Consider the following 27,380-nt stretch of genomic DNA (forward strand, 5'->3'; position numbering starts at 1 on the left):
TGGTGTAAAACAATCAATTGGTTCTGACAGAAATTAGTTGGAAAGATGCAAAGGTTTCGATTGGAGAATTTAATCCTTGTAAAGGAAACTGATTTAAATTCCTTCTGATAAATTATTTCAACTTTCATAGAATTTTTAGATTTTGCAATTCGCAATTTGGAAGTTTTTAATTTTGCAATTTTGCAATTTGAAATTTGGAAATGTTGCAATTTGGAATTTGAAATTCGACGATTTCAGAATATGCAATTTCTTATAATTTTACAGAAACGTTCTAAAATTCACAATCACACTGATCCTGTAATAATTAACTAACCCCTTGATTGTTCGGATTAAGAGGTAGTGTTCGATGTCACCGGTCGATCGTTTCAGCTGTCGACGAGGCGTACAAGCGAGACGTTCGCAATAATTGATAAAGCAGCGAGGCAACGTCACAGATTCTGACGCATCCTGAACTACAATGAGGGATTAGTCGATTGCAGTAAATTACGATAATGCGCTACCAGTACTGCAACGCATGATTACAGACGTAGTACCAATGAAGGAAGAACGGCTTTAGGGAATGAACAGTTCCCTTGGGATTAATATTAATCGATACACTCGGTTCTACATTCAAGATGCTTCGTATTGCTGAAGGAGGATAAAGAAAATATTCAATGTCTCAATTTTTTTAAATTAATATTCTGACAATCAAATCCATTAAATATTAAGTTATATTTGCTTTCTTTTTTTCTTTAAGTATACTTGATTTAATATTCTATAATATTTACTTAATCTTTTTTGTAGATAAAATACTTACAATTTGTTATTTAAACAATTTGGCTATTTCATAATTAGCTATTAATGTACTAATTGTAAATATATCCTCAAGTCTAGGATTTAATCTACGGCCAAGTCTAACAACGTTTCATACATAGATAAGTATACTGACACGTATGAATTGTACATTACATACACTTGTACACATGTACATGTGTCCTGCCATGTTCGGCAAGATCAAAGAGCGATGTCCCTAAATTCGAAATTCGCGGGATTAATGCACTGATTAGACCAATACGTGGTTACAGACGGACAGGAAATGGGATAAGCGTGTCTAACACGTGGTGATCCTACTACTGTGAATGAATATCATCGTAGACGTGAATATAATACTGGTCATAAACATGATTCTAAAAAATGAATGAAAAATAATCTACCTAAATTATTTCTTATCATATGAATTTTAATAAATTTGATTTTGTCAAAATATGATTTATTTTTTATTAATATTCAAAAGATGGTAAAATTTGGATTAAATTGATTTGAGTTCAATTATTTCATTAAAATGGCAATGTAATTTTAAATGTATTTAAAAAAATATCAAGCAGGTTTTTCGTAATTTAAATTTTTCTTTTCATTTAACTAACGAATACTGGAATTAAGTTTCTACCATGAAACAGGGCTGAAAGCTTACTCTGCAACTTCTGTTCTAATAAAAGTCAACGTACTTACAAGGGTGTAAGTAAACTATAACACAAACAACAACCCTCTCTGGGAGGGTATCTGGCGAACTAGGCGAAAGCTTTTGTAATCAGAAACCCAAAAAGCATCAATTATGTGGAAGCATTAAGGAATCTGGAATCAAAGATATTGACTTGGTTTTAGGAGGTCAAATTTTTGTTATCAAATTGGTGTTTTCTTTTAATTACTATAATGAAGAAAATTTTCTTTTTACTAGACCATTTTTACATAAAATTTAAAAATTCAATACCATAATTAAATCTTAAATCGTTCAGAAAAATTTTCAAAATATTTAATTTAATTTTTTTTATCTAAAATATGAAATTTCTTGCTCTCCAAATAGGTCTAGTAAAAAGAAAGGCACAAAGTACTTACACATATGATAGAGAACCAAATTCTTGGTAGATCCTTTGTGCTTTTGGAAAGCTCTATTTGTAGGTGCGAAAACTGTCACATGGCGGTACGCGAGGGTGTTGTTTGCCACCTGACTCGCCTCCAGCAATTGATAGAACTGTAACAAAAATACGAAACATTGTTAGTATCATAGCATTTCAATATTCTACAGTAGAATCTCCCTTATATCAAAAGGAAATTATTTACAAAGTTGTAATTAACAATTTCAATTAACATACACTATAAAATTATCAATGATCAGAGATCATTTTTATTTTTAAATTATACCATTTCCTCTGCAATTTAATATCCTATTTAAAATATTATTTTTAATACAAAAATAAATAATAAGTAACAAATTTACAAAATTCCAATTACTGTCTTTTATATTAGAATAATGACTTTTCGTTGAAATACACCGTAGTGAAAGGGTTAATTGTCACTTCACGTCCTGTGCAAATATTTTCACTCTTTATACGGTAACCGAATAAAAGGGCATTTCAAAGTACTCTGAACCTAAAGTGCCAGGATAATCCAACGAATTATGTTTCTCCAGTGAAGAAAAGGACACACGACGTGTCCTGTCGCTTTTCAATGTTTTCCTATTTCGTACAGCAAAGAAACGACTCGTAATATCCTCTGCTTCGGGTTAATTGCGCATTGATAACTAACGAGCTTCCTTTGTGCGAACTGTCAGCGAGACGAAAGACCCCGGCAAATTTCATTCGACGCGCCGGATTAAACGCTTTTGCCCGCATGAAACGCGCACAGCTAACTCCCTATGCACAATCGTGCGTTTAATCCGTACCGACTTCGCTTACTTGTTTCGCGTATTAGTTCTTGCACGAGGATGCGTTTTCCTTTGACGGAAAATCGATGCGCGTTGTGCTTTTAACGCCGTGGAAAACTCTCTCGTGACAGAACATCGAAATGATGTTTCGGGTCTGAGTAACATTTATCGTGTCAGATTCTTGTATATTAAAGATTTGATGACTTAAAAGTATAATAGAGTGACTTCTGTTCGTTATTACATATTTGAATATTTGATTTCTGTTTAAAATAATTAATTAGTTGATTATTTGATTTCTGTTCAAAATAGATTTTTTAATTTATTTCATTCGAATTTTCTTTTGTCCTCTTTCGATCAAATTACCTTCACAAGTTCCATTCAAACAATACCGTATCCATTGAAACTGAAATTGAATTGGAGGTATTGCACGAGCAGGTATAAATCACGAAATGCAGGTGAAATTTAATAAAATTGAAAGCGCAATCGTTGCTAATTTGTCGAACAACATGAAAATTTGAACGAATGTTGACGAGTTAACAAGCTCTTTCATCGCGTCACGGTAGTTGAATCTCTCGGGCAAGTAATTATTTTTCCCGTCCAATAAGTAACGTTCAATTGAATTTGTAGTTAAATCGATTGATGGGCAGCCAAGGCCGGACCGTCTATTAGCCAGTTTAATTAGCATGTCCCAGGGGTCCGGAAATAGGGCAGCCGTAACGACGTTCAACATCGTCATCGTACTTTTAGGTGCCCAAATGCACTTGTACATTTCCTTCAATCACTTAGGTAACGAAAGGCTAAAAAATTTTTAACCCTTGGGTGACGGACCATGGAGAGAATCCCACTTTTAATTCAATAGATTTTTTTAGACTTTAAACTAAAAAACTTTAAACTAGGATACCTTTCTCAGTTTAAAATGTTAACATTAAAAATAATAATATAAAGTTTCACAATAATAATTTTACTATTCTTTTACTTTATTATTTTACTATTCTGTCAAAGTATGAAATAAAAAATGAAATAGAGTGAATTTTTAATTGAAATAATGTATTTCAAATGCAATATAATCATCATTATTATGAAACCATACAAACCGACCAAAAGTATTACTTGTAAGCATCAAAGACTTGGAAACTTTGAAGGTACAGCATTGTTAAGACTTTCGAGGGCTGAATTCATGAATATAATTAAAGGAAACGACTTTTTAAAGTTAATTACTTAGTCAAGGCTTAGAAAGTTCTTTGTTTTAACAATTCATATCATTTCTATTAACCATATTTAAAATGAATCGTCACAGAAAAACATTACTGCCCACGAATAACAATATTCTGAAATTTATTATATAACTTGAAGGCGAACCAATCGCTATGGAATACGAAGCCACATAGATCGACCGCATCCTAGTTCAGTTTCCACTAATTAATCAGAAATTTCCTGGTAATTCCGTGGACCAGGATTGCACAACTAATAAACCTCAGTCTGAATTCAAATTCTCAATTATCTCGTAGTGTACTAATTAACATGAATTTCTGGATATAAAGTTACTTGGTCACCAATAAATTTTTACAAACAAAGTTCACTCATCCAGTATAACAATTGTGCATAATAACAATTTTAAGGCATAAATGATTTTTAATTAGAATTTGGAATTTAAAAAATATTAATTTTGTAAGATTTTGCAATTATTTTGAAGTTAAGATATTGCAATAAAGTAACAACCTCTTCAACTATTTGAGAAGGGTTTTTAATTTAAATTAGTCACTATATTCTACTTCAAAGTTCAAAAGGTATTACTTTGCAACATTAAATGATGAAGTATCATTAAATTCGAAACATACTCAACTCAGAAAGTGTCTTCCTTCTTGTCTCGCAACAAGGATCAATTCGATTGTGCCCTAGGGTTACAAAGTTGAAGATCCAATTTATGAAAAATAACGATAAAACACGGTTGCATTCTCTTTTATCTTACCGTCCCTTCATTTTTACAAGCCACTTATCCTTTAACGAAGCCCTTGAGTAATGGAGACATGTCGTGACTTCGGGCAATTAATGCGACCTCATTCATTAGGGCGAGGAAGGGTTGAAAATAGAAAGGGGTGAGCCAAAAATTGACACAGAAATGTGTGAGTTTAAGGAAAAAGGATTCAAGTCGTCCTGGTGGAAAACGAATACGTACGGTCAACGCCCGATCATTTACGCTAGCAACTACAGGATCCAACAAATCCCATCAAGCGAGATAAATTACCTCAAAATCTCTTCCCGATCCGCTTGAAGCTTCGGTAAACTCGCTGGGAACCGGGCAAAGCTTAGGACCCGAAATTGTGCCGCGAGGTTGTTTGCGGAATCGAGGTAATCCGAACTCGAAGGAGGAGAGACGCAGGACCAACAAGGACTAACTGGAAATTCGACCGAACAGGACAACGACCAACTTGGAATTTTTTCCTCCATCCTTATTTACAAACCTTTCGAAATCTTTAATTAAGTTCAGAAACCCTTTAAAGTTGCTTCATTATTTTCTTAAATATTTCTATGATTGTAAAATACATCTCTAATTTAAATATACAAAAATAATAATGCAGAATCATTATTTCTTATAATAAATTATATAAGTCATATAATTTTTCATTGTTTTCAACAATAAAAATAATAATACACATGATATTGGTAATTCACCCCAATCCATATGGATGTACCACGTTCTTTTCTACACCCTGCCAAGACATATCAATGTCCCAGTGAATAAGTGCATCAAGATATCGAGATGTTGTTCACGTATTCAATATAAGTGCTTTCACCGGGTCCCAGCAGGCCCGTCTGAACGTCCTGCACCCATTCCTACCACCCTTTGGGCAACGTTTCCAACAAACGTGCCGCAGACCAATTTACAATGGAGCCGGCTCAACGGCGCGTGCAATAACGCGGCGAATAATGCATCCCTGCATCGGATGGTGCATCGTGCGTCGCGTTGCAACGACATAGTCGACGTCGAACCGCAAACGGCTCGCGGTTCACGACGAATTCAACGATGCCGTTCGTTTAATATCGCGAAATTTGAAGTTCGTTGAAATACGGAAATGAGGAAAAAGAATTTTAAACATCCCTCGCCGGGAGGGATGTTTGGTATGAAAGCTGTCTTCAATTACAGGAAATTAAGATAAGAGTGTTTAAATAGAGTGAAATTGTAATGAATTTTGACTTAAGTTGAATAAAGTTAATTATTGCGAAACGATCTGACAGGTTTCAATCAAAATAATTTTAGTTTAATGCTGTTAAACCATCCACGCGTGATATAGCGTTTGATAATATAATATGGAAATTAGTTGGGCGCGTGTTCCAGCTCCTTAAACCTTTGCCTGCCGGGCAATATTTCCAACAAACGCACACTTGAACGATTTGCAATAGAATCAACGGGCCATACAATAACGTGGCAAATAATATATTTAGGCTGGGTTTTCGATATCAGAGGACAAACAATTTTTATCTTCTGAAGAAAATTAGACAAAAATTACATGAAAATTTCAGGACATTTGCATGTCTCATTAAACTAATTACCCCTATCAGACACCCATCAAAAGTCACATTTTATAATCACACAAACAACTTTAATCGTCTCCACATCAATAATAATTACGCTAAATTGTCGCGTGTTTCTTATCTATCATTAGACAGTGTACGTCACGAACATTCACATGAGAGGGAGAGGAACGTGAAAAAAACACGACAATGAAAGAAAGTCGAGGTGATATACCAAAAGAAAATGAAGAGGAAGAGTTGGTAAAGGGTTGACCTGTGACTTTTTTCTGAACCTTCTACAACGAACCTTTATTTTCACAAGGCCGGAAATGAGACGTGTCCTCCACCCTCAGAGATCCCTATTTATTTTTTCATCGTCAGAGTTAATGCAGGAACGTGGCAAAGGAACTTACTGGATCCATCATGATGAAATACTGGCCATTTTCTTCTTTTGCACAGCTTAAATTGTGAAATGAAATAATGGAACAGTAATTGTTGGATTTTTTTAGCAAATTTATAATTCATTGATTTGTAAAATTGTTTGTGTTACTTTGATAGATTATATTTTTAAATATTATTTTGGTAACCTTTTATTATTTAAGAATTTTTTCCCAATTAATTTAAATTATTTGAATATTGAATATTTTTAGGTATCCTGATATTATCTAAGAATATTCTTTCAATTTAATTTCCTTACAAAGCTTCCAATAAATAAATCATCTTACGACTCGTAACACATTCATTGAACCGTTCCATTTTTTTTCGAAACGCATTAAAGATTGACTATTCAATATACACTTCGCTTAACATCGTGTCAAAGAACGTAACGAAGTTAGGTGACCCTAAGCGTTTGATCATCAACGTTGTTTCTCGTTCAACGATCTACGAACGACGAGGGGATGAAACGTTTTCGAGGTTGAACGAGGCAGAGATTCCATGCTCGATCTTTCGATTTTCGCCTATCAGAGCAGCAACGATGCCTCTGATTTCCACGTTTCATAATCTCCGACGGACACCAGAGATAGACAGGAAATTCGCGTGACTCATCGGAGGAGCATCCCCTTCAAAACAACCAGAAGAAAATGAATTTCTGCCGGCTCGTCGCCAAAGAAACGACCCCTTAAACTCGACCCCACGATCATCACGGTTCCCTAGGATTCTTCGGGTCTCGCATGACATATCTCATGAATCCTTCCACCCTTAGATAGGAACCCTCCGACAGGGACCACCCTTCATGATGATCAATCGACGATTCAAACCACGGCTGTGCCGCATGGATAATTCGAAAATGATTATCGGGGTGGTTAATAGTGTCCAGAATGAATTTATCTTGATTAAGAGTTAGTTTGGACAAATTGAATCATTTGAATGTAATTTGTAAGTTTAAAAATTAGAAACTAATAACGCTAAAAAGACCGAGGAGAGGGGCTCATCAAATCCCCCTTTATTGATTAAAAAATATGAAAATATAAGAAGCTTTTCTTATCTAAACGATTTCCAAAAAATTATTAATCCTCACTTGTGTGATTTTAGTTTAGTAAAAATAATATTATAAAAAGACTCGGTTTTTGTAGATTGAAATTCACACATTCTTTACTAAAAATTGCATGATAAAAATTTCAAATAATAATAGTAAACCATTTCCTACGTGCCCAGTATATATATCTAGCTTCGTCGATTAATTTACAATAAAGATGAAAAATATCTATGATATATGAAGTCTCTGGAGATCATTCAGAGAAATTCTGAACGGTGGTTATTCGACACGCGTACGAATCCACAACATTAAATGTCATCCATGTCGAACGCGTGTTGCGAATCCGAATGCGGAAACGCTATTACGATTATTTCGGTAGGCTTCCTTCGCTTAACGGTCGCATTAGCAGCCTCCGGAAGCGTAGAAGCATTACCGGCATCGATATTCCGCGGCTTTAATGGTCATGCTGAATATTGATTACCAATTAGTGGCATAATCAGCGCGATCCAAATAGTTAATGAACGGCGAGGTTAAGTGTCTGTTTGAAATTACTGAACCAGTACCAGTCTCCGGTAATTAACGGTTCTTGTTTCTTTTGAGATGTACAAACCCTAATTGCACGTCAAACCATCGAGCTTTTAAATAATCACTTATTTTTCAAAAAATGAACAAATTTAAATTCCGGGAAAATGTTAAAATCTCCTAACTCTTGGATGGCGGACCATGGAGAGAGCCCTGAATTTCTTTTGCCATCAGGCATACGAATAGTAATAATATTTGATTTTAATAAAAATGGCTCCAATTTTTTGACCAAATATAAAAGCTCATAATTTGAAATGAAAATAGGATATAATTGGAGATCGAAACCGTGGCCTATATACACCAATCTATGCTATCATCCTATCAAGGACGATCTGTTGTTCCCACGAGGAATTTCGCTCCTCGTTTATCTTCATTATCGACGTATCTGTCCTCCAGCATCGGGAGCGGTAACGCGTACGTTAAATACGCTCCTGCGGCTCGTATAAACATTTGAATATTTATGAAGGACGTATTTGCGAATATTCGTAGGTGTTTTTCGATCGCGTGGATCGTTAACAGCAGAGCAAATCGATTGATCCGTGACTAAACCGATCGCGAAAGCGATTCGAACTTTCGTGAAAATTTTCTCTCCCTTTGGATTTTTTTTTTTATTTTTTATTTCACCTCGAACAATGCTTTTCCATTTACATTCGACGTTTACATCACGCGGCCTCTACACGCACCATCGCTGTTTCTATTTGCACAGTAAAGTTTCTTTTCTTGCTGCTGTGCGTTTTGTACATACGTTTCTTCTCCGTCTTTCTGACCCCTGCCCCCAATTTTCTGGTTTCGTTTGTCTATCTTCTTCGTTGACCTTTTGTCGTGGGGGAGGTTTCGAGTTGAAAGAATTGCCATATTTGAGGATAAGATTAGGATTATCGTAAAAAACATTTGAATTTCAATAGGAGGAATTCATCCTTCAGCATTATTAGAAATTCCTTAGATTATTTAATTAGAAATAATGGTATTTGGTACTTGAAATGATAAATAGTAGAAATATTAGAAATACTCATGTTTGAAATTATGGAAATTAGAAATAATGAAACATTAGAAAGATTCATATTTGAGATAATGGGTAATAGAAATAAGGAAACTAAATTATGGAAAATAAATGTAAAAAAGTATCATAAAAATAATACTAAAAATGTATTAAAACTAAAAATACCCTCTACTAAAATTTTCAACAGCTCAGACCCCCCAAAACTGTACCACTGATTACGAATCGCCTACCCAGTCTCAGTTATTCATACGAGTTCCCTTTTTTCAAATTCCTCCCTCAGCTTGCCAATTTCCTGTGTCGTAACAACTGGCAACAGTCCAGACAATCCATCGCACGGAATTGAATGCATGAGAACGCGTCAAGAAGTTCCTGGAACCGATCTGCAAACGTTCTCGACGAAGTGCAGGGTAAATAAAGGTGTGCGTGAGGCTTTTCCATGGAAAAGTGGAGTCGAGTCGATCGTAAGCAATCGTTGGCCACAGAAGTTTTCCCCGAGTGGAGAATAGTGAAAAGAAATCGACGGCTGGAAAACCGGTCTTTTCAACGAGGCCGGTTCAAATCGTTCGATAAATCAGAACCGACGAAGTTTTAATTGATCGAGACCGATCCGAAAGTGGTGGACACGTCTGTCCTCCTCTTGCTTTCGCAACCACCACCGGTTTCCTTTCTAATTGGAGAAATGGATGGGTTACAGTAACTCCTTCGGTAAGTCTCTTCATCAAAGTTGTCGGTCGTTACGACTTTCGGCATTTTCGAAGCTTTCGATGCCAGCTCGATTAACTTTGTAACAGCTCGATGAAAAACCTCTTTAAATTCACGTTTTTTAAGGGAGACCAGGTGTGAAATATTTTATTAGAGCTGAAAATTATCCGACGTTTTTATACGGGAGAATAAATTAATGATTCATTTATAAATATATAAGTATTTTAGATTCATTAATTTAGGGTAGACTGTACTAATTTTCACATTCAATTAATTTAACTCCCACCTGTATTATTAATGTGGTAAATATTATTTTTTCAAAAAGACGTTTATTTTGTAATATTATAAAAGTTATAAGATTAATCTTATTCAATTTGTAATACGTAGAAAATATAAGAACCTATATAAAGAATGTTAGACTAATTAAAGTAATTAAGCTATCTTAGCTGTAATGCTCAACGGATACTATAGCTTAGGTTCACCAATTGTGTGGTTCTGGGCCACGTGAATAGTTACGTAAACTTTACTATGAGGTTCCTCTGTTTACAGGTATCGATCGATTCCCATGCTCGACTAAGTATCTACTAAAGTCTCGAATAGCTCATTAAGTATTAACGAATGGTTCAGTTACAGCATGGATAGTAATTAATTCATCGTTTGCACTTAATACTGTGGAAAATATAACTCGATTCAAATTTATCAAATCTATTTATCAGTACAAAGGGATTTGAAAAATTAATCCTTTATGTAAACAAAATAAATAATATGAATAATATACGATAATAATAAAAATTTGAATACTGCATTAAAGTTACAGTTAGAATCAATGAAATTCAAAAAGGAAGCAACGATTTGCCCTGTAATCGTTCTCCGATATTATTTAAGGTCCCTTCCGGTGCCACGATGGCGAAAGTCGTGCAACGATTCGTTCTTCCGGTATATTTATGGCGTGACGATCGAATTGATTTAGAACCCTCGTAACAGGCGGACCAATACGCGGAGGGTAGGGGTGCGAGCTGCTTAAAAGCCGAGTAAATAAACGCATCCCTCGCGCCAATAACGCGCCACGAATCTGAAGGGAAGTGTACGGTAGGGTGAAACCTCTTACGGGGATGAAATTCGATTTACGTCGAACCCTTCGCTCTCGATGGACGAAGGGGATACCTGGAAACGGTAAGCAAGGGAATACGTCGCCAGACATTCTTTCGAATCCTTCTTATAAAGGATTTTGCTCCTTTTCCTTTTTTTCCAACCCTTTGTTAAGGAAAATCGGGTGATAATTGCAAAATGGTGGAAAGTAAAATAGTACAGGCTAGTGTAAGAAAAATTATTTTTTATTTTTAAAGGTTCTTCATTCATGAAGAATTTTTTTAATAATATCTGCTAATGACTGTGATTTTCACCCCTAAAAATAAACTGTTTGAATCAAAATTATTGCTAATGTTCCAAATAAAATTTTATAATTTTGCATCCCTGTAAAACCAATTAAACTTTCCCAATAATTTCTAAGATATATTTTACAATATTTGAAAAGATATGCAAATGAAAAATTTGATGAGTGGAAATAATACAAGTGCTTACTTTCAAAAAACATTCACTCCATCCAACAAATTGAAGCAGGCTCGGCACACAGTAGAGAAACCTCGACCGAAACGTTTGAAGAACTGGAAACGACTGAGCTCCGACCCTGCGTCGAACTTTTATTTGTAAACATAAACTGACTCGTCTCTTTGAATGCACTATAGATGCAGACAAGTTCAACGATATAATGAGCGATTAAACAGACGTTTCCAACGAGCGACGAGAGTCCATGCAAAAGAAGAAAAAAAAGAAAATCAATGAACGAAGGTAAAAGGAAGAGAAATGCGTCACTTTGTACGCGCGCCAGGCCTTTCGTGAAAAAGGGGTGAAAGCCATCGCTCTTAGCCTCAAAAATAGAGAAAGAACGAGGGATCCGTGGCTGGAGAAGCGAGAAGGTATTGTTATCCGAAGTCTCTGTATTGCTGAACGTCCCCTCCACCCTGTTGAAAAGGGTAGCGCAACCTTTCAACGAAAGATCCGTTGCCCTTTTGCCGTTAAAGTCTCGGCGTGAAGGGTGCTAGACGGGCCGAGATTTCCATTCGAGGTAAACGGGACTATAAATCAAGCCGAGCTTCTCTTACGCCCAACTACGAAGAATTAATCAGCGACCAAGAGGTGATTATGCATTCTAATGCCGATTTATGTGAATTTAGTAGCCCCAGTGTCTTTCCTTCCGTGAACGATTTGCGTATCTTTATCTTCAAGTAGACAAATCGATAATTCACGAACTTTTAAGCTTTTCGGAATGTTTTATGAATGTAGGATTGAATTTTGGGAGCTTGTTGCTTCTTCTTTAATAAATTGAATGGTTTATCTTTAAATTAAAAATAAATAGAGGTCAATATAAATTTCAATAAAACCGTGTCAATAATTTCTATAATTTAAAATAAAAATATTTTGACAGGTTTGATTCTAGCGTTAAATTAAGCTGTAATCAGAAAATTACAAAAAAAAATTTAATAAAATATTAAAAGTAATGAGAATATTTTTCTTGTTATTTTCATTTTCTTTAAAGAACAAGAATAACCATACCACGGATTTATTCTCTGCTTCTGACCTAGCCAATTTAATTCCCTGAATCCGATATCTTCTATATAACGCAACATCCGGCTGCGAGCAACAACATTCCAGCATCCCTTCGTTTTCCAACTGTATGGAATTTTCTCGGAGTCTAATATACCGTCGAGCACGTTTCTTTGAGCGAGCTAATTTGTTTTCGTTTTTGCGCTAGCGATACGGCCGCGATATTCCGTGCACGATCCGGCAAAATCCTGCTTTCTTCTTTCCGACTCTCCGCCCACTGTGTCCTTCTTTTCCGTCGTTGTTTCAGAAACGGTGGGTCGACGAACCTTGCTGATGGAACAAACAGCCTTCCCTTTAGACGTTCTTGTAAATCTTGACTACCTTTCACTACCAAGTATCCTTAAACGAATTTCTTTAGGATCGTAGAGAAAAAGATTCATCAGTGAACAGAATCATAATATAGAATTATGATATTTAAAATAAAATAACTTCCTATTTTTGTGAATGCCTTATGTTCACACGTAGGGCCAAATAATTTGGGAAGTGCTGACGTCCATTGTGACAAAATAATAGGAGTAGAAAGATTTAAACGAGATCAGCAAATCCGTGATCATAGAAAATCCTGGTCTGGCTCGGGTTATCCGATCATAATCCATCCTTTCTGTTCATTCGTTCGTCCTTTTTCACATCGTCGAAGCTTCGAAGGATCGGCGAGAGGATATCCAGACCGAAAAAAGGTGACCGAGAAGAGAGATTGGGTTAGAAGTGGTTGAAAGGAGAGGGCAGATCTGTCTCTGAGGCGAAGCTCGAAAAAACTTGATGAAAGGTCTTAAAAGTGATCACAGAATTTTTTTCTTAGGAGTTTGAACATTAAGGAGCGAAGTGGAATTATTTCAAATTTTAATCAAATGAATTGAAATGAGATTTTCTATCGCCTGTGATTCTATAATTTTGAATTTTGAATTTTATTTTAAGGAGGAATTATTTTGTAATTTAGTATTTGTAAGAATGAAAAATGATTTCTCCTTTAGTATATTATAATCGACTTTCGAAAGACAGGTTGTTAAATTCATCTCCAACCTACATATCAATGAATTTTGACACTACTGTGCAACGATGGATAATTCCTTCCCTTTAGAGCTGTCACTAAACTATAAATGGCCTGTAGCTAGACCATGTAACTACTGCCAGGAGACATACTGTAAATAACGAATTACGCCTGAAGGCGTGTAAACGTGCAGACTAGACGTTTGTCGTGCACTGATTGCACACGTGGACAATCAAGAACAACAGACGCATCAATGATGACAAACGTGAATCAGGTTGTTGCATTTCAAATGGTGAACACGATTTGATATATCAATTTTCATTAATATCTTTAATAATAATTGATTAATCATCTATCAATTACAAAGTAAGATGGTTTTCTAACAATCTGACAGCTTGAATTAAAATAATTAATAAATGTTCGTACAGTGACTGTCTAAAAATTGAAAGTTTTAAATTGGTATTGAATAATTAAAATTAAATTATTCATTTATCGAAAAGTTTCAGTAATTATACTTTTCTCAGAACTGATTTTGTTTAGCTTACGTTTCCTTATACTTTGCTTCCTGCAATAACTGAAGTTTACTTATGAAGTTTCTCTATTATAGCGAAAGAATTCAGTACTTAATATCACGAAATTTTCTTCGAGTTTCCATTTCGCGCACTTGAAAAACGAACGAAGAAACTAATAGAGGCAAGCAGCCATATCAAACAAGTGCAGTGATCAAAAGTTTGAAAGAAATTCTTGCGAGAAGCTCAAATTCATTTTACGTTGTTAGACGAGATTGAACTCGTTTTCTCATTAACCATCACTTCATTTCTTTGTTCCTTTTTTAAAATTAGTTTTTTGCTGCATTATTCCCGGTCAAAAATACAAATCTGTATGAAATCTGTATAGAATTGCAGAATTGAAGAATAAAAGACACAATTTAACGTACGATTCAGTGAACGCAAAATGTTAAATCGAGTAAGTTTGACGTATGAAAGGAAAACAAATTTATCCAAGACAGAAATTTTCCTTTCTTCACAGATAGCTTGTCTGAGAGTCGTATTTCATATTCTTGTAATCCCAGCAGAGAACAAAGAGCACGAAGACGGGAGACTGTGGAAAACACAAAACTTTTGCAACCTGAGCGGATAGAGAAATGTTTGCAAATAACGTTCGAAACTGATGCGAGGAAGGGAATATTTTGTTACAGATTTGTCATGAAGAAAGAAACTTGAGGAATGAAACAAACGTTGAAAATCATAACGGGGATGCAGAAGATCGGGTTGACATAAAAATTTGCAATCAAAGTGATGCATCTCGCTGAACGAAATGCAACACTCATATTTCCCAATTGGAATTTTCAACATGGAATTTCCTCTGTATACTTCATTTTACAACGCAATATTTATTTTAGCAAATTTCAGAAGTACAATTTTTAAAATATATAAATTATTTTTAATCGATCAATAAAATTTAACTAAAAATACCAATTTTTCAAATATTTTGCAATCATTTTCTCTTTAATTCCAAAACCATTCGGTACAGTGATTCAATCAAACATTTCATAATAATTTGTTAAGTAGTATATCCGATCATTGGCGAATCACAGGGGTGAAATTAAATAATTAGCAGAGATAAGGGTCTCGGATGAACGCGTGTTATAATTTAATTACGCAGGCCGCAACGAAACGAAATAGGCAATTAAGCCGTGCCACGATAATTACGCGTTAAAATATTTTCCCGCGTTCTGTATTATTGGATTTGTTATCTATTCGATTCGCGTGTTACCTGCAAGCTGGCTCGTACAATCGACAAATTTCACGAAATTTCCTGGCGCACTGATTTTTCCACGCTTCAACTATTCTCCAGCAGCTAACACGTAACGAATTGACCGTTCGCGACATATTTCATCCTGAATTGTTTTGCACGTGAAACGGCAATAGCAATGCTTACAATAGCTTTGTACTGTATAAAATAGTGGACAATTGATAAATGCTCGTTTAAAATATATTTTAATTTTCTATCTTGAATTCCTTATTACAAAGACCAATATATTGTAGAAATATTGATTTAATAATAACAGTATAAAAATTTTTTTTTTAAATTTATTTTGTTACTGCATTGTCACACTTTTAAATTATTAATATAAAATTGTAATAATTTTAAAATTATCCCAGCATTACTTTTAATTAATTAATCAAATACAGACACATAAACGAATGTTCTTTTCAAAGTTTCATTAGAGTAAGTCAGTTCACGTTGATTCATCGTAAAGAAAGCTTCCTTTGTAATTCACTGAATTTAATTTCGTTACTTGGTTTATTTTTCACCGAGAATTCCCTCCGACATCCTTACACGTTTAAACCACGATTGTTCTTTCCAGAAGGAAGACTCGCGGTTCTGTTAACTGGCAAAAGCAGTGGTTCGAGTCAACGACTATAGCGAGGAGGGCAGTAGCGAATTTCAAAGGAAGACCAGCCGGCCCGTCTATTACACATTTTTCCACTGTTGCTTGATTCGGCCGAGCCGGGCGTACAAACGAAAGACGTACGGCCCTTTGATACGCGATATAAACAGGCCGCAGCCCTCTCATCCTCTTGCCGAGGCCACATATTCAACCAACGTGCTGGGATCCTACGAAAAAAGAGTTCTCTTCCTTTGCATGGGAACCTGTTTCCTATTTATCTGTCTGCGAGTCCCTTTTTCGTTTGCAACGTCGGTTTCGAAAGGTAAAAATACCCTTAGAGGGTGCACTCACAGTCAGTCATTCACTGTTCGATGGTGAAATATTTTGTTACTTTGTTGAAATTTTTATGGTCGTCAACCACCATTGAAATGGGAAATACAAAAATTGGAACTTAAATTTTAAAATTAAGCAACTTCATTATTAATAATTACGCGTGGCAATTAACCCTTCTGTGGAGGTCCCACCCTCAATTCTTAAATTAATCACACCCTATGTGTGGTGATATAATTACTTGATTTATGTAAACTTTTCTTAAACTCTGAAAATTCCAATTTTATTAAAATTATAACAATTTTCAATTCTATTTAAAAAATTCAAAATTTTATCATTACCATTTGATTCCCTATTCTGTGAATAAATAACGAAAAACGCCGTTTCTCTTCAGACAAATATAGATTACTAATGAAAAGACAAAAAATCAATTTGCAAGACTAAAAGTCACAGACCATCGAAGTCAATTAATAACCCGACTGGTTCAATCGCGGCAATCATCGTGAATAATTGACACCGCAGCTATTCGTAAAAGTCATACAGACATACATAAAAAATGAAACAAAAGCGAGGGGGGGAGGGAAAAGGTTAACGGGCGGTAACTGTGCTCAATTTGTGCGGAACGGACAAACGGTACGCCGGTTAATTTACATAGAAAACACAACGTGCATTTAGAATCCACGTGGGGCCATTTAATTGATTTTCCCGGTCGCTGGAACAAAATTAAATTTAGGCACTGGTTTACGGGGCATTTGTTTGCAGGGATAGCGTAACGTCCGATGGGATTATCAATTGCTGTTATTCGTTTAGAATTGTTAAAACCAAAATTCACAAAAAAAAAGAAGAAATAATAAACTAAAGGCAGTTAAAGCCATCAAAATACAAAAAACAATTTCAGAGAGAAACACAGCTCTTTCCACAATTCAATTATTTCTTTTTTCTTCTTCATCATTTTTAACCGAGCAAAAGCTACAATTCATTTGAGTCGCGTAAATCAACCCGTGTACTTTTATCACGAAAATATCAGAGAAATTACCCCGGGGAGAAAGAGTGACTAGAAAAAAAAAAAAAAAGTTTAATGTGTAGCGCGAACGAGTCAAGCACGTCGTAATAAATTGGCCGAGGGAGAAAATCCTTCGCGTTGATTCAACTCGAATGCTGAACACCAGATTGAGCTAGTCCGACGTATGAAAGAAGAGCAAATTTATCCAAGACATGAATTTCGTTTTTTTCCGACAAGTGTCTGAGCAACAGCCGTATTTCATATTCGCGTAATCCGGATGGAAAACAAAGCTGCAGAGAAGTGGATCGTTTATAAAAGGTACACAACTTTAATGAGCTAACCGAATGAGATTTTTTGTTGCAAACAGAACAATTTTGTACGAAAGAGGAGAGGAATTTTTAATTTGATCCTACTAGAAAGAAGGATCAGGAAAATAAAAATTAGCACTGGCTTGTTTTAGTGAACATCAGGATGAAATGAAATAAACCACCCGCAACTAGGTCAAAGGTTGTTGGGTGAGTTTAAACATACCATTGGAAGGTTTTAATTAAAAAAATTTGTTTTTCGTTTTAGGAGTTGTAAAGTACATCTTGGGGATTTATTATGGAGGGTTGCGTGGTTCTGCAGGGCACCAAAATTGCAGAATATTATTTTGGACATATGTGAAATCCTCCCTCTCAGTGGTGCAATTTCAAAAGCTCTATTTTGCGAGTTTAGCTGAAAAAATTAGTCTGAATAGAAAAATATAAAAATTTAAAAAATAAGATTTTTTATTTTAAATTATAGAAATTATTAAAATTATTAAATTCCAGAAATTATATTTTGTTTACATGCTAATTTATTTTTATAATTTATTTTCTATTTAAAAGTAGGTCTACTGTACTTCTTAATGATTTTTGTACCTCCCCTGTGCACCTTGTAATTTCTGAATAAATTAATGGAAGCTTAGATGCAGTTAAGGGAAAAGAATCCACGCAGAATAACGTTTTATCAACTAAGGAAGTTGGTAAAAGTAAAAGTAGCAGGGCTCATCCAAGGAAGAAAGCGATTAAAACACTTGGAACGGCAAGAGTCTCGCGCTCACTCGAAAAATCTCATTAATTTGAGATTTCTCAGTTAAAAAGTTTGCTCGTTTTAATCAATGTTCGACCAGCTTTCCGAAAGATTTCTCGAGCCTTTCATATTTAATATTCAACGAAGTAACTGAATAGATTACGAAGTAACATTAAAATCTTCGACGAGCGTTCAGGAATAGTGATCTTTATTCATGAGAACTTTACTTTACTTATGTTATTTGCTCACATGTATTAATTGCCCAAAATTGTAAGCTAAAACAACTAATAGATAATAAAACATTTCACTTTGCCTTCATAAATTCAGAGGTAACAGGTAACAGATAATATCTACAATATTGTCCATCACAAAGTTTACATTTATTGCTATCTGAATTGCTTCGCAGATCGTGATTCTCTCGAGACTGAATCGCTAACATCTCGTCTCATCTTATCAGAAACACTCTCCCTGACATTTACTTCTCTCTGTTTGATAATGGATACCTCTTTCCCTGACGCTTCTACAACTTTCGAGTATCCCGTTATCGGAGACATTAATAATGTCAACGTCTTCGTTTGCACTTCAAAAGAATAATATGTCCCCGCAATTATCTCGAACGCGTCGGCTTTCGCAGAAGAACGAGGGAGACAAATGTATGAGGAAGGTAAGAGGGAGATAGAAGAGAAACGATAAAGAGTAAGATAGATGGATAGATGGAAAGGGAAAAGTTAGATCACACAAGGGTCTGGAAGTTTTGAAGTGTCTGTTGGATCTTGAGGGGTAGGTTCAGCTCTGTGAAATTTACGAAGGACGACCTCTTAATCGCTGACAAGACAAGAGGGAGTTCAATGGTCCGAATCATTCATGATCGTAGGTCGAATTAGGGTACGTTATGGTGTTTTAGGAACATTTATATGCTTGAAGGGATTTGATTTCAACGTGAAGTCTAGGGGGATATTTAAGGTGCCTGATGGGTTTAACAAATTTAATTATACGATGGAAAGATTAATTAGTATTCCAATTAGAATATATTAGTATTAGAAGGAGACTAATTTTGGTATTATTATTCATTGAAATCTATTAATTTCTTTTCTTAATTAGAAATTTCACTTTCAAACAATGCTAAAATTATTTTATATAACATAACATAGATTTCAATAAAAATTGCTAACAAAAATAAATTATAAAGTTTTTCAATTTTCCCTAAATTTTTTAATTCAAGAATTCTAAATTCTTTTTTTAAATTTTTTAATAATATTAGATAAATATAGAAGTAATTTATAGAATCTGCGAATTTTTCCTAAATTCTTTTGTTTTATTTTTCTCAAAGGTCTTTTTGGAAAGGGATATAGTCCGACCCAGTTTCCAGGATCACTCTGTATGACACAGCGCAGATTTAATTATGCACCCACCGCGAAATACAAAGGGTGGCTCGCGCGCTGGGAGCAAATCTCGCGTTTCCGAGGTTTCCCGCTTCCATTGTCATTATCCTTCCGTTTGATCGTCGGACGATTAAACATTTCGTTCGTCTAATCCGCTTACAACGCCAGCCTGACAGTGTGTAATTGCATCGGCTCGTAAACGAGCCCGTCTCTCTGCCACTCACATATGCCTGCCTTGTTGCATAGTTACGCTTCTCTCTACCTTGATCTATGTATGTATAGTATGACGACCTCTGTTACTTGACTTTGTACTTGAATAACTCTTTTTCAAGTCAAAGCCTTGCTTTCTGAACCTTTTGTAAATATTCATAATAACAACTCGTTTGAATAAGAGAAATTTCGTGGTTTGTTTAATACATTTATACAATTGCATTCCTCTGTATTCAAATTGCAATATGTTTAATTTTTGGAAATAATAAAATTAAATTGAATACATATAGGCTGCTTGCAAAAATTGCAATGTCATTTCAATTGCATTTTTATAAAATATCTATTACAGATATTCATTTGAATTTCACGATTAATTTCACGATTAAAGGAGGTAAACTTTCTTTTCACCGGAAACACAATTTTTCGTGTCGATTCTCTTTGATCATTCACCAAGTACACTCTGTTCGGAACAATGGAACTGGTTACGCTCGCTTTGGCTCGCCTTAATTAGCGTTCTAACTAATTGAAAATTGAAGAACGAGCTGAAAGTTCAGTGGCGGAACACCATCGAGGAAATCTTCGATTTGCCCATTCTACTCATTTGCTTTCACCTCCATTTCTATTCCCGTTAACTGTCTAAATGGCAATGAATCGATGAGCCATAAAACGAGCATAATATGACGAACAGATTTCATCCTTTTATGGATCTTATTATTGTAGCTTCATCCATCTTCACCAGCGTCACGTATTAAGATAATCCTATGTATTATTCTATCCAATAAATTTTTGTTATGGTAAATCTTGGGTATAAAATATACGATATGAGAGAAAATGGGCTTTCAGGTTTCTCTGTGATGATAATTTATGAGATTATTGTTGAATTGAGGCCCAATTTTAATTTTAATTCGTACTTCACATTTTCTAAACTTTACACTGTTACTTTAAAAATTATTCATTTCACTTTAATTTATTCTAAATTTTATTTCGAAAAATGGCAACGATAAAAAAAATTTCATTCGATATATTTTTATATAGCAGATGGGCTCTTGGGTTTTAATTAACCCTGAGATCAAATTTTCTTTTAACACTAAAAAATGATCTATGTAATTGCATGGCTATTATTGCAGAGCTAGTTAAAAAAGGATGAAGAAAATGGGACCATGTTCCCCAAGGATCGGAACAAGAAACGTAGTAGCAACTTTTCATGCCAATATTCGATCAGCAGGTGATCACGTAGCCGATCGTCGTCGGAATATCGAAAACCCGTTAGACCACGATATGCAATCCTACGTCTCTTGAATATTTCTTCAGGTTATTCGTTTTCGAGTTCCAATCCCGTGTTTGTTTTTCCATGAGTATCGATTTATTCGAACTTCTATAGTTAACCAACTATTTCACCCCGCGACTTCTTACGATTATTGCCTTTCGATCCCTATTCTATCCCTTCCATTTGCTACGTCCAGAGGAAATCACCCCGAGCTAGGAAATTGGCCCTTCCTGTTCTGAGTTCCGTTGTTCCAGTTCGCTCCAAGTTTCCTTATATGTTTATTAGTTTAAAAGAAAGTCCTGAACCACGTTGTTTCTCCATTTCTGGTTCTCATTTCCGGTCTACCAACGGCACGTGTTTTAGAACAATGCTGATTTTTGTTTGAAAGAAAGGTGGAAATTTCTTTGGAATACTAGGAACATTTTTTTTTATTATGCTGTGTAAGGGAATGGTCTGGATAGGAAATGAAATAGCTGCAGAATAGAATATTTTTCCCAGAATTCTGTATTTTAATTCTGAGTTGGTGGAATTTAAAAAAATTTTTTAAATTAGGGTGCTTCTAACCCTTTGACTGTGGAGCCTTTCAGAAATGAAGGGTGATTCTCAATTTTTACCTAAAACTTTGATTTTAATTTTCTATTCTTATTTCTTTCTGTACATTCGTATGTAACATAGAATAAATTTGAAACTGAAGTAAGATGCTGTCTATTTTCCCTAGTTCATCCATCTGTAACTTGGATATAGGACAGCATACGATCGAAATGGTTACTTCCTTTTCGAAAGAAAGCCGAAAGTATGGAATAAATTTTCTTTATATAAAGCTCCATTGTCAAGAAAATCAATTTTGAAAATCTAATAGAGGGTTATGGAAGGTACAACCCATTCTACGAATCACACTCCCTTTAACATAAATTCTTTTCTTCATATTTCAAAAATAAAAACCATGTAAAAGTGCACCCATATCTTCTGTTTAATTTTATATTAAACATAATCAACAGCCTTTCATAAATTAAAAATTAAAAAATTAAAATATTCGAATTAAAATATTTGCATCACCTTCATCCCCCCTTATCAATGATATTTTATTACCAAAGATAATCTACTATTTATTTGACCGATTTACAGATTTTATAAAACATTTAAATAGAATCCACCGTGTTTTACTGTTGACGAGATTAAATCCCTGAAAAATTACATGTATACAAAAAGTACCAGATCGGTTAAAATGAAATGAACTCGTTTAAAAATTAATCCGACTACTTTTATAAAAGTACTCTCGTCATTTGCATTTGATTGAATAATGTTCAACCGACTCGTAGCTGAAAAGCAAACATTTTCCATCGTTTTTTTTGCGGTTTCATTTTCATTATGTAGCTCTGTTTGCGTCTACTGGACAAATATTACAGAATCGGTGATGTCACGGTTTGCAAGTGAATTATTAATTGAGTAAATTGTTAACATTCATAGGCAACCGGACCACTGTTTGATTACGAATCGATCAGTCAATTAATGTCGGCCTCAATTCGATCTAAATGTTCAGATAAAATATTTAAAAACGAAAATAAAATTCACATTACACGTATAAAGTGTTATAAAGCTTCTATTGTACGATTTTAAATTTACTATAGGTTTATGGTGATTATTTTGTAATTAGTGTTAATTTTTGAGAACATAATAGGAGCGTTAAACTATAACATACTGTAGCATCGAACTCCCTGCTGATTGCTCTAACTATAATATATCTAAATTATCTCAATTTCGTGGCGCAATTAAGACTTGTTCATCATTTGCCTAATTGTTATACCGTGGCTGTTTCGGTCGAATGTATTGATTTAGTAATGTAATCTAGTATAATTATTGATAATTTTGATTCAGTAATTCATAATTAATAAATTTTTTTATGTTTGTTCTAGTTAGATAAGAAATGAAATAAATGCTTAATTCACTGGAAAAGTGAACAATACCAGTAATAATTCAAGTTATTACAGGATTTATATGATCAATATATCACTGTCCAAATACGCATTTAATAGAATAATTCATATCATAAAAAATGTAAATTCCGGATGATTAATATGAAATATTCGTATAAATGCTGTTTCGATTTTCTATATGTATATACATTTACATTGTTAGATTCTATACTAATAAATACATTATGAATCAAAGTTATTTATAGTTAAAAATATTTTCTTTTTATTAGCAAATGAATTTAAGTAAATATCTATTTACATACACTTAGACAATTTCAACTTCAATGATTAATTTACATCTGGTAATTATATTGATTACAAATATTGGAAGAAATATCAAAACCATGTTCAGAATCGCAGTCAACCACCTGTAGAGTTGATGTTGAACTGAAGTTAAGAACTTCTTATGCATGTTCTTTTGCTTCTACTAATTTCTACTCTGAAGACACTTTTTGTCCTACCATCTGCCATGCTTCGAATTGCATTAGCACAGAGTAACTATCGAAATCAACATGCAAAGTACCTGCTTACCCAAGGGAAACAGTTAAATTCTGATTAAATTCCACTTTATTCAGGTCCAATTAACTCTCAGTGTATTGTAAGTACTTTGGTTCAATACTGATATTGGTTTAACGACAGGTACTTTAAAATTTGCATAATTTAAATATTTTTAACACATTCCAATCTGTTTCTTTTAATTTAGTAAAATAATGACCCTAAGGAACTATATATCCAAAGAAGAATGAAAAGAAGTAGTATAGGTCAACGATATCCTCCACACCAATCAGTATATTGATTTTTTTATTTTTATTATTCCGAAACAATTTGGTTCGTATTTTTGATTTTATTATTTAGACATTTCTTTCGATATTTCAATTTCGTACAATCAAAAATTCTATTAAATCAATATAATTGACTTTGGAAAGGTATTTCATTTACAAATCTATTTTGTTTCCAACATCATTCGTCAAAATTAAATAATTGTTTCGAAAATTGCCCACAGTTTTGGACGCACGTGTTTCAACAGATAAATGAAAAAATAGAAAAATGGTATGTTATCAAAAATCAAAAATTCCATAAAAGGCAGGGTATGAAACCGACATAAACGCGTAATCGTTTTAAAACGAACGCGACTGCGTTATTGATGTTACAGAAATTGAAATTTCTTTTCTGAAAAGCGTGGATACCGTGGATACGCGGTGAATTTTTGGTTAAATATTTTAAACATGTTAAAGCCTGCGTAGATTGTCTCATATTTTCACGGTATTGAAACATTCTATGCACTTTAAGGCTCAGCTGATGTCAAGTAATTTCTCGTTTTCAAAATGAATTTTCAGAAAATACGAATATTGAAATTTTAGGATGTTTTCCTGTTCTGTATATTTATGTATTAATAAATAAAAAAGTTTAAGAAAGAATTTAGAAAATAGAAAGAAGAATAGAAAATTAATCAAGAAATTAAATTAAATTATAAAATTAATTCTCTGATAAATCCTAATAAATTAAGAATTTCTTACCACCTTTCTGGATGAGGAAATCTTACGAAAAAATCTTCAATGCCCTCTTACCTGTAACATAAAATAAATTAAAATTAGTGAGTTGCGATACACATGATATAAATATTTATTACCAATAACCGTAAAAACAACTAGTCCTTTCGAATCGAAACTTTTCCTCCTAAGGACATCCTTCGCCACAGGTGGCGTGGCCGCGTAATCCTGCCGCGACCGGCTCGTACACCGTTTATCACCTCGACACAGGATTTTCGCGGGGATTAATACGATTCCGCGGTAATTGGAAGCGCGAGCGTGCGCCCGATGAAATTACGCCATGGTCGCATGCTGGTGACCTGTAACAGCCCAGGTTTAAGCCCGGTACCAGCGAGCCTACACAGAATTCACCGTCGCGTAGGAATACTATCGAGCGTCGCATTAATTATCGGAAAGGATAAGCCACTGTTCAGAATGAAGCACGACATCGTTGCAGCGCGTAACGGCCTCGTTGTACGCGGGGCGGAGATTAAGGAACGCCTCGGATCACGCGGGATAAAAGAAGACAAGCGAGGAGGAAAGTTCGCGGGAGCCGTTTAAGAAATTGGGATTGTTCGACGAAAGGGTTCATCTTGAAGATGAATTTTTCCAGCCACCAGCAGAACTTTCCTGCTACTACTCTTTCCTGTTATTTATACGAGTTCTTCTTTCATCAAGCGCGAGGCTGGATTTCAGAAACCCTGCTTCAGGGGTAGGGCTGAAATATGTGGAAGAATATTTCTGAATCCTTTCTTGCATGATTTGCAATTCATTTATTTATTTATTATTCAAATTAACAGTGTGTATTTGTTAAATTAATTATATTATGTTTATAGTGTAAATTCAATAGTATTTGATATAGTAGATGTAGTTAGACCCTCCTTGATTCAACACTGTATTTAAACAAATAACATAGCTTCAAAATGAATAAACATTTACACATCGAAACAGCAGTAATAATGTTCGAAACAATATTCAATCGCAGTGAGAAACAAATATGACGTTGTCATACAGAAAGCTTCGAAGGTATTCAAGATTCAATTTCATCGAACAGCAGTAGATTTACCCGCGAGTCGTCTGTGTCGTCGATAGACGTCAGGCTCGCGTAATAAATCCGTCGATGGTAAGAGAAGAGGGAAGTGAAGGACAAAAAGGAAAAGCAGCAGCGGAGAAATCGAATCGTTTTCCAGCGCTATTAGCCTGCCCGTTCGCAGAACGATTGAACTTTAATGCAAACGGAAGGCAAGAAGGGAAGAGCAAATTAGTATCTGGTAAGGTAGGTGGCATTGCCTTATCTAACGGCAGAGGGTGTCGACAATCGACAAACGGCTTCAACCAACCCTTGTCTTTGCTCTCTTCATATCGACCTCAACCGCGACGAGTAATTTGCCAAGAGCTTCCAACATCTGTCGGGCCTCTCTTTTCCTTCAACTTTCATCCCACCGGAAGCCTCTTTTGCATGTTACTTTCCGTTTTATCTTCGGCCCTTCCTCTCTACCGATGCCTCTTCAACGAATATCACCTCCTCGAAAAATCGCTGTCGTCGCACTCACACGTCGTGTGTCTTCCGGGATATTACCTGGGAAATCTTCGCGTTAAAAGCCGTTTTTCTTTTCATTTTAACGCTTTGTCTATCGGAAGCCTATTAATGGGCATTTTTACGGTATCGACTGACGAAGAAAAATTTATTTTTTAATAAAAGCAAGCTGAACGATGATTAACCCTCAGATGGCGGACCACGGAGAGAGCCCCGTATAATTCCCTCGCGTTACATTTGGCTCACAAACCAATTTGTTTTGCCCCAAAATCAATGTATCTCAGCATTGTGTCTTAATTTATCGGGACTCGCAGCGACAGGAGCACGCGTAGGCAATAAATACATCCCTGGAGAGATCGAAGGGACATAAATTTGAATTTCGCAGGGTCGAGGAAGAATCGAAGCCTAGGCCGGGGCAGAAGGGTCGCGAAGTAAGGGATTTTTCCAATTTTGTAAATCTGTCATAAATAAAGGCGAGTGTGCATCGCATCCGGGTAAGTGCTTTGATCTAGATTTCGATGGGTCACGTGCTGATGACATTTTCGAGCAGTACCGTGATCCTCTAAACGGATCATTCTGTTATTTATGGTGCTATGGTGTTTGATATCAGAAAATGTCAGAAAATGATTACAGTCAAAGAATAATTTATACGAATTAATTTCTAACTTTGATAAATAAAAGAAAATAACAAGAATATAGTTTTGCAAAATTTCGATTAGCAGAGGAACACAAAATGGAAAATGGTACCATAGAAAAACTCACTGAATTCTGCAGTGGCGATCAACGTGTTGATCATAAAAAACTCTGGGAGAAACATCAAGTACCTTAACAATGGCGAACGAAATCTCGAAGAATTACAGTTCACCAGGATCACAAAGGATTCCTTTTCCTTCCACCTATCCTATCCAGCCGTTCTATTACCATCAAGGATTTTATGGCTAACGGTCGGGTCGTTTCGTGCACGATCAAAGGTAGAGTTCTGTTGGCAGCAGGTGCGAATGTAAAGCGAGAAAAGAGTGCACCGTAAAGGTTGGATGGCGTAGGTAAGGATTATCGAGATTCGAACGAAAGGGAAGGAAGAAAACTGTTCGACAA

General features: G+C 35.0%; 1 protein-coding gene across 6 annotated transcripts in view; it reads right to left on the bottom strand.

Moving 5' to 3' along the window:
* LOC114881376 (fasciclin-1) overlaps nt 1–27,380 on the bottom strand; it is a 217,494-nt gene that overhangs the window by 71,923 nt on the left and 118,191 nt on the right. For all 6 annotated transcript variants that reach the window (XM_046286520.1, XM_046286519.1, XM_046286518.1 and 3 more), the window contains exon 2: nt 1,873–2,008. In XM_046286520.1, the coding sequence (XP_046142476.1) occupies nt 1,873–2,008 (136 nt within the window). The remainder of the gene's footprint in view (nt 1–1,872; nt 2,009–27,380) is intronic.

Source organism: Osmia bicornis, chromosome 7 (genome assembly GCF_907164935.1).
Source record: "Osmia bicornis bicornis chromosome 7, iOsmBic2.1, whole genome shotgun sequence".
Taxonomy (NCBI): domain Eukaryota; kingdom Metazoa; phylum Arthropoda; class Insecta; order Hymenoptera; family Megachilidae; genus Osmia; species Osmia bicornis.